The sequence below is a fragment of the Limulus polyphemus genome, unplaced genomic scaffold (assembly GCF_000517525.1).
Source record: "Limulus polyphemus unplaced genomic scaffold, Limulus_polyphemus-2.1.2 Scaffold2973, whole genome shotgun sequence".
NCBI classification, from domain to species: domain Eukaryota; kingdom Metazoa; phylum Arthropoda; class Merostomata; order Xiphosura; family Limulidae; genus Limulus; species Limulus polyphemus.
This window is the reverse complement of record NW_013668583.1, coordinates 19,441-29,287: the sequence shown is the minus strand read 5'-3', so window position 1 is coordinate 29,287 and position 9,847 is coordinate 19,441. Positions and strand designations below refer to the sequence as shown.

General features: G+C 29.6%; 1 protein-coding gene across 3 annotated transcripts in view; it reads left to right on the top strand.

Moving 5' to 3' along the window:
- LOC106468346 (elongation of very long chain fatty acids protein AAEL008004-like) overlaps positions 1–9,847 on the top strand; it is a 74,840-nt gene that overhangs the window by 49,747 nt on the left and 15,246 nt on the right. For all 3 annotated transcript variants that reach the window (XM_022396678.1, XM_013928764.2, XM_022396679.1), the window contains one exon: positions 9,569–9,759. In XM_022396678.1, the coding sequence (XP_022252386.1) occupies positions 9,569–9,759 (191 nt within the window). The remainder of the gene's footprint in view (positions 1–9,568; positions 9,760–9,847) is intronic.

Here is a 9,847-nt window from a genome sequence, read left to right as displayed (position 1 = left end):
TATATATATATATATATATATATATATATATATATATATATATTTTTTTATTATCATTTTTTTCTATGACATTATAATTTATATATATCTTGTGTAATTGTATCCATTTCTATGACTTCTTCTTTCCCTGATATGTGGAATGGAAGGTTTTGGCACTTTGTTTGGGAGTAGATCTCATTGTAGAGTTTTCTCTGCATACTGTTAAGAATGTTTAGGTTCTTTTGGGGATTCTTTTTTGCTTCTCCACATTGGTTACTTTCATTTTCTAAAACCAAAGCTTTTCATCTTGTTGGGTATTCACTACCCCTGGATCATTATTCATCTGCCCATCCTGGGACCCTTATAGATGTAGCTTGTTTAGTTTTTCTTAGGGGCCTAATTGAGTAAAATTTCATACCGTTTAACTTTAAGTTTCTTTTCATCTAACAGATTTATTGTGCTTTCTTTAAAAAGTAGTTATTTTCTCGTTAATGTGTGATATCTAGTTGGTCTGTCCACCACTTTACATTTGACTCCTACTCCTTTTACTTTAGCTTTCACATATAGGTTGTTGGGGACTTGTTTCTCTTTTGTGGTCTGAGTTTTGTTTTTATTATTAAGTATTAAAATCTTGCTAAATATTAGCCATTTTAAAAAAGGGTTTTTATTTTTATTACTTGTTTCCAACAATGCTGGAATGTAATAACATTGTTGCTGCTACTATGGTTGATTAGGCCACAGATCTTAACATACATCTCATTTGTGGAGAAAGGTGTTTAGGTACATATCCTTATAATTCTCTTGTCTCGTACCTTTTGGTATAAGGACATGATTTTGTTCAATATTGTGTGTTTTGTTTAAGTGATTTATGAGTAACAACTTCACACTAAACCACATTGTCAGTGCTTTTTCCTTTGTCTACATATTTTTAAGTTATTATGTCATTTCAGCAACAAATTTAACAAAAGTGAATGTTTCAGAAATCAATAAACACTGTAAACATTTCAGAAAATTAAAAGATTATTAAGGAGATATTTGCTTTTAAAGATTGAGTGGTAAAGGGGAAAAACTTGAAGTTAGAAACCTATTAGTTTAATTTCTGTTTTTAGCATCCTGTTGGAATCCAGTGCCATATATACCAGACCTTGAAAATTGACATTTAATGAGCCATGTTCAATATGATTTACATGTATCTGCATCACCATTGTTATAAGTTTCTTATATTGCTTTTGCTTTGTTTGATGAAGGCACATCTCTGTGTAGGAAGTTAAAATATGGTATTGATGAAAAAGCTAAATATTGTACAAAAAATTGGCTTTGAGGTATGTATAGTAAGCAAAGGATACTTTTATATGAACAGTTCACTGATGGGGCCTCTCAGGGATCTGTTTCAGAACCTTATTTATTTATTTATTGTTCTTCTTGATGACTTAAATAGCTACTTTGTCTGGTTCCATATTTGCTGACAATACTAGAATACTGTGAAAGGTTGATTCAATGATGGACATTTGTAATTCAGGACATGGAAGTTGCAGTGAAAGAACAATAATATCTAGAAAATGAGTTTCTTTATAGAGAAGTAACAAAATGGTGCACATGGAGTAAGAGAATTTGAAATGATTCTCATTGTATGTATGAGAGGAACAATGTTGTTAATACTTATTTAGTATTAATAATGAAACATGGACTGTGTGTTGGTTGTGATAGAAAGATCTAATAAAGTTCTAGTATTTTTTTATAGAAATATGAAATCTAAGAGTAAGAAAGTAAATGTGAGTACTATTTTCAGTTTACATTTTCTTTACAAGAGAGAAAAGAAAGTAAGCATCCTGGAAAGATCATATAGACAACACTCTTAGATGTAGTTTAAAAATATGAGTTTTGAGGAGAAATGAAAAAGATGTGGGGTTACTTGACTTGTATGTTTAAAATTCGTGGGTACTTTCATAAACAGCTTATGTGAGGTTTGTCTGGTTATTATAAAATGAATATATGAATAACAAGAATAAGCTGTGGACACACATATCCAGACATGTAGAACTATGTCTTTCTAAGAATTAAATTTATAAACTGCTTTGATTAATGATGTACTGATACATCATATTTTTAAACTTTATTTGTTTTTTGTACTTTTTTTTTATTTGTATGAAGGAGAGTGGTATTATCTATTGGCAGAAGTTACCTTTTGTTAATTTACTTATTTGTCTTTTTATTGCAAACATTGATATAAAACCTATATGTAATCCTATTGATTAATTTGTAGCTCTCATTCTGTTGCTTAGTCTTTTTAAGTTTGTGAAGCCTTTTCAAAGAAAATTGGTCCATTGTTTATTGTGTGTTCCTATTGTCATGTGATATCTTTGGTTAACATAGTGAGATCTCATTTTACATGTAAACATTCAACCTTTTAATTTTTTGCTGTAGTTATGTGGTTTCAAATTCCTTTTGTTGATTTCCAGATTGAAAATAAAATGAAGCCCAATCTGTCAATTGATTCACCATTTGTCATTGCTGAGTTATGCAAGTGGGGAATTAAATGATAAGGTTAGGCTTTATATTTATTATTTTAAGCATATGTTATTCTGAATAATTCAGAAGAATAAATTAGTAGCATGAATGTTACATATTCTTCAAATTGTATGTAAATATAGGTCAACCATTGCGAGTAAAAGATAATTCAAAACATCATATAAATAATTTCCAGGCTTATGGCGATGTGAATTTTATGGCTATTCATTTAGCTAATTATAATAGTTCTACTTTGTAGAAATTCTTGGAAAGGATCTAGCTTACACCTGGATTCCTTTCTTGTAATAGCTAAGGCTGTATCATATTTTCCCCAGTTTAGTAGAGTATATTATGGAAAATAATGTTTTTTTTGTCATTATGGTATATAAACTTGCCATGCATTTTTTACTTTCGTGTAGTAATATAGTATTATTCTAGATTTGTCAGTTATTTCTGAGTATGTGCAGTTTTAAGACAACATGTGGTGAAGAAAGTCATTAAGTTTATTTGTTCTAACTACCTTTGTTCCTTTGTCATTCTATTGAGTCACTTGTTCTGCTTATTGGTGGCATAGTTATAATGTTGCAAGTTGTGCAAGAATGTAAACAGTAATGTTCTTCAATAGTAGGTCAGGCAGTATTTCAAGGTTATAGCTTCCTCCTATGTTTGAATGAGAATGACGAGTCACTTGTTTAGTACTTGTTACTCTGAGTAAATCTGATGTTACCTGTGAAGTAGGGAATGTCGAATTTCAACAGTTTAGTAGATTATTTTGGCATAATTAGTATTCAGAGAATAGCTTCAGTTTAGTACAAGCAACCATCCATTGCCCTAAGCAAGTACACATACTGTGTTTGAATTCTGTTATAGTAAAGAATGTGATTTGGCATTTTACATTGTGTCCAGTCTTTCTACTAAATGCTCATGAACTGAGGTATTCAGAGAAGCACAGTACTTATTATTTTACAATAAATACCTTGTTGATTCTTATGTAAATTTGCAAACCTATCTCATTGCTCTAAAGGAAATATATTTTAAGCACAATATACTACACCTTCAAGGCTGTTCATGCAGACTGAGCCTGAGAACAGTAAAAATTCAAATTCCTCCACTCTTTATTTTTCAAGAAGTTATCTGTCCCCCTCTTAAACTTGTGAAATGTCAGTCTGCACAACTGTCAATGGCAACTCGTTCAATAAGCCAATCACCCTGTTTGAAAAATAAACTTTACTAGTTGAGAATGCATCCAGTTCTAGGATCACATTTAAATTCATCCTATCAATATGAGTGAGCAAAAGACTTACTTCTGAATATTTACCACTTACATTAGAAACTTGTGAAATTGCCAGCTGTCTTTTGCATTATTTTGTATGTTTAATAGTATGCTTCATCTATACAAGTGCACAAAGACAGAGATATTACAAATGTTATGATTTTATGCCATCATAAGGTAAACCATTAAGTATATGGGTTGACCTAGTTTGTAGGTAGATCAAAGGTATATAGTATAATCTTTTTGTTTTAACATTAAAATGCTAAATTGTATGGTTGTATTGGAAAAATGTCAAATTTTTAAACAAGAGGTTTAGCTTCCTTTATGATTAATCTACTGATGCATACAAGAATATATATATATATATAAAGATTATTAAACTGTAGTATGAGTTTATTCTCATTGCTTCTGATGTACATGAAACTTCCATTTTATGTGACTAATAAATTAACTTTCAGTTTTTCTAACCTTCAGAACATTTTTACAGTGTTATAGAACACTTCACAACACAATTCTTTTTTTCCAACTCTTGTACTGAAAATGGAAGTGTTAAAAAAGTTTATATCATGTAGTAGACTTCATTCCTCTGACATTTAAATATCTGTTTTTCAAAAACTGCAAGGGCATATTACTGATGATATTTAAAAGTAAGTGAAGAATTAGATTGTGAAATCTTGCAATGACACTGCCAGATGAAAATGTCTTCATAAATTAACCCTCATTAGTACATGTTTGAAAAGTTACATTGTGGAACACCTGGGGTCCAACTGGACCCCAGCACAAAATTACCATTATAGTAAGCTCAGAATTGAAATTCAAAAAACCAATTAAATTACAACTTTTATTAGGGTTAGCATGCAATGTGAACAACATAAAAATGTATATATTCCTGAGAAAATATGTTGACAAATCAAGAAATTTCAAAATTACATAGTTCCTCAGAATACAAATAAGTAGTATTAAACCATTTCTTATGGAAATAAATAGTATTAAACTCTCCTTGTACAAATAGTGTATATAAAAAAATGCTGAAGTTTTATTGTACTCCTATATTCAAGTCACTATTCACAAATATATGATGATTACCACAATACTGCAAAATTTAACTAAAAAAAATGAAAGTGTGTGTTGTGGGTTACCTTGGGTCTGACCCAACCCCAACACAAATGTATCCTTATAACAGACTATGGATTGAAAATCCACTAAGCAAGTTATTTACAACAATTATCAAAGAAGGTTTCTATAAAATAGGGCATTATAAGCAGTCATCACAGAGAACACTTATTGAGGAATGAGATGCCCATACATGCTTACCACAATGATGTTATATGTGATCAGACAAGATGATACTGTACAACTTTGATGGATTATCCTCTATAACAGCCTATATAGTGAAATAAACATTTAGAAATTTGTTTCGTATGCTATAGGGCAAACTGCATGTATAGTGATGGTCACTGATAATATGAGACCCCATATAAATATTAGATTATAGCTATGTAGTCCGTCTGTCTGCTTCGAAAACAATAATGTCATATTGGTCCAGAGTTTCTGCTTGAGAATTACATGAATTGATATAAATTTGTAATGATTATGTAAAAAGATATATATCCAAGAAAATTGTTAGGGTCGATGTGGATCTTGGGTGTGCTGATGAGGGTTAAACATTTTTGCACATCAGAACAAAAGAAATTATCTGTTTCAATTAAAATTTTATGCAGAACTTTATTTCTAATTATATAAAAGATCAAATAAGAATAAACTAAATAAATATATTATTTACAATATGTCTGTAAATGTGATCCATCCTCTCTTCTTTACATCATAGAAACTTACTCTTATTATACACTAGCAACATATATTAATGAATAACTTCAGAATATAAATGTAAGTGTAAAGGAGGAACAGTAGCTTGATTTTAATTAGGGACTAATCAATATCTTAAAAATCATAAGTCCATATCTGAAGTTGTTGCTTTTTCAGGCCTAACACCCAATATCCTAGAACATTAAAATTGTGTCAGTCGAAACATTTCAAATACTCTAAGAACTTAATTGAAGATTAATAGACAACATGAGTTATCAAGATATAGTGTACTGTCTTAAAAACTAAAATATCAATATCATATCTGGACAACATGAGACAGTTTGGTCCTTTAAGGTTGTCCATACACACTAAACTGTGAGAAAAAGAAATCACCTTTTATTTTTTTATGAAGTAATCAATATCCTTAAAGTCTTATACTGTAAGATATCAGCCTCTACTACTTCCAATGGCAAGTCATCCTATATGCTACACATTCTAGAAAATTGTCTTTATTGGAGTCTTGACAATCTTTTCTGAATGTTAATTTTGTTTTCTCTCTTCCAATTGTTGTCAAAATACAACACAAAGAAATTGGAGGTCTTTATCATATTGATTGCCTGCATAATATTGGAAGCTTCGATAAAATCACCTTTTACCCTTATTTTCTAAATAAAAAGCAATTTGAATCTTAACCTGTCATCCATAAGATAACCCCTTCATTCCTGAAATCATACTTTTAACTTTCCACTAAACACTTACCAATAAGTCAGTTTCCTTTCCTAGGTTAAGAGACCAAAACTCTACATAATATCCTTAGTTGGGCCAAGGTAGTGATTTGTCTAGAGAGATGAGTATGCTCAAAGAATTAAGAACATTAAAAATCTATTTGTATTTAATGTATATTGATAAGTTTGAAACTTTTAAAATCTTCAAAACTATTATCATCATACATCATTCTATAGATAGTTTGGCCTCTTCTTAGTAGACTGACCCAAATCATTGCAAAGCTTTAAAAACTGCTTGAGGCTGAAATCTCCATATGTACTTGTAAAACTTCATGACTTTCGAGATCTGATATCCTATATACACATCTGTAGTGCAAAACTCCTAATGTACATGTACCTTATACTTGTTCCACATGTATATTACTGGTAGGTTCTGAGTAAGAAACACCTGTTTAATACAGTAATTGTATGTGTACATCATATGAATTGATTGCTTGAGAGTAGCAAGAACTGTAACAATCATTTTCAGAACTTCAGTTTGGCAGTTTTCTTACCAGGAGGAAAATTATATTTGTACAACAATACACAAATGCCATTTCCTTTATTAAACTTTTGATTATAGCTTTTTATGTTTTATGGTTAAATAGAAAATTTACTTTTGCTTCAAGGTTATGAAAACATGTTTACATTTATACCATCAAACTGAAAACTAGTCTATAATTCGATTTAAGCAAGTGTGTGACTTACATGTCAGGTTTAGTAAGTATGCTACATGTGACAACTTACTTGTATGAAGATGAAAGTGTTGGACACCAAAGTTTGTTTGAAATTCTTATATGTCCGTAGCTTTTATCATTTAATATTTTGAATATAGTAAATTCAATTCTCAAACTAACTGATATTAAAAATTTGGAGCAGTATTGAATTTCAAATACAATTTTCATAGGTTTTAATAGTACCAATTAGCAGGCAAATATATATATATTGTAGTTTTTTTTTCAGTAGCAACAAAACTTAGAAAGTGTTTTATTATATAATAGGCATTATATTTGCATGTAGAATTAAAATTATAAGAAACAGGTGTTGCTTTCAGTGCTCTCTTAGGATGTAGTTGTTGCCATTTTTTAAGTAAAAATCTCTAAAATGTCACGTTAATGCGTACACCAACTGTGTAAAAATCTTGTAAAGTACTATACTAAAAGTGTAATTTTTTTAATGATATGTCAAAATGGAGATCTTTTTAGCTCATTTAAAAGTTTTATTAATTATATTAAAAAGTACAACCTTTCTAACAATCACACTGTTTAACTTAGTTTTTTCAAATATTTGTTTATGGAATTTGGACAGATTTTTTTATACTAAATACAAGTACAGGAGCCAAATAATTTTGTATACTGTTGTAATATAGTTCTTTCTTTCTGGTTTCATTTAAAGTATCTGGTGAATATAATTCATCATCCAATCTGGTAACAACCACAAATTAGTTTATTTCCACTTCTAACATTATTAAAGGCTGTTGTAACTTGTAGGCTTAAGTTTACAGCTACACTAACTTACTACACAACATAAACACCAGTTAACTTACTTGTACAGTGTAGTGTGATAAATACTGACAACAACTCTATTCTGAAATAGCACTTGTTTTGTTTTTCTATCTCAACTATCTACTACTTCTAGGCTTCACTAACACATTTATTTAACTAAGCTTTGTTGTAGAAAGTTCTAGGACTAGTGGGAACTTAATGCCATATTACATCATCAGAAATCTGTAGCTCATCCTAACTAACAAGCAAATTGCAACATGAAAAGTTTAGCTAATGTTCTGTACTTGTCAGTGGTTATCTTATCAGCTGTTATGTTGCAGCTAGTATAGTGTAAGCATCAGAAGAAGGCTTAAGACCAAACTTTGTGGTACATATAAAATCTTAGTTGTTATTATTTCATCGAGAATGTTGATCACTGAATATTTATCTTGAAACATCAAACTGTACTCTCAGGAAGGCACTGTACAATGTAATAGAATAGATGTTAAATTCTAAAAACGAAAAAGTTGTATGTTGGTGTATGCAAGTGTTCCAAGTTTTAAAAAAATTGTAAAGTTAAGAGCATATTTTACTCTGTGACTTAAATGTTATTTTTGTTTTTAAAAAAAGGGAGGGTCAATTTTTATTATTCTGACAAGTTACATTATACTTCTCTACTGTTAATATTTATTCAATCAGTGCAGTAAGTGCTCTGTTTACATTTGCCAAGGTTGAACTGTGTTATCTTATTCTTTATCTTCAAATACTTTTTGTTCTATTTTGATTCTCTCTCTCTCTTTTTTATAGTTAAATAATAATGTTTATTTTGTGAAATGTAATAGCATTTCATTAATCAAGATTTCATCATTTAGGAAACTGTGTTTCAGTTTCCAGATCATCTCGTTTATTTTTCCTTGCTATTGAAGGACATTGTTCAAAACAGTGGTAAATAAGAAAGCATTACAAATTTCTTTTTTGTGTGTGTACTTTCTGTGCTGTATTGCCTTTAATGTGGAGTAACAAACTATAATAGTGTTCAAAATGCAGGATGTGTTTTAATTTCCTTAAAAAATCATGATAAAGGCAGTCTCTTTATGTTATTTGAAAAACGTGTTTTAATATATTGAAATTCTTTACATCTGTAGTATTTTTATACCTTTTTTGTTATGCTGCAGCTCATATTTGTTACTGACTAACATTATTTAAGAAATTGTCCTTATTTAAACTTTGAACTTATGTTTTGTAAGAACCATTTAATATGAATTCAATGTACACAGTTAAAGTATGTAAGCATTACAACATTTACATAATGTCTGATCTTAGTTTGTATAAAGTTTTTGCCCTTCTGGTACCATGTTAATGTATGAATTATGTTCTTAACATGTATGTAGTCACCCTAATAGACTATATACTTATTCTGTAGTTTAGTTTACTAACTATAAAACACACTTGTATAGAAAATATTCAAACACAACTTTTATATATTAAACAAATACAATGTACAAGAAAAGTGAATACAGTGTTTATTGAGTCAAATGAAATATTAGCAGGTTTAAATAAATAAAAAATAAAAAAACTTCATTTTAATTAAATATTTGTTCAGTGAAGATTACTGCAATTTTCTAAGAGTGTTATTTTTTATAATTTGAGCATTGTCAAATGAGCCAACTTTAATTTTAGCAGAAATTGATAACTGTGTTATTGGTTATTAATTTGATTATAAGTAATTTTGTTAATTCTTTCCACTTTCATAGACCGTCGAGTCCAGGAATGGCCACTAATGCAAAGCCCAGGACCCACCATCACCATTTGTCTCTCTTATGTTTACTTTGTTAAAGTTTTAGGGCCAGCAATTATGAAGAATAGAGAACCTTTGAACATGCGCTGGCTGATGGTGGCATACAATTTTTTTATGGTTTACGTCAGTGTTTACATCTTTCTTAGGGTAAGAAAAGTGTAATTATATATATATATATATATATATATATATACTACCTAATAGATATAACTAACTAGTAGTATGACTAAATAGT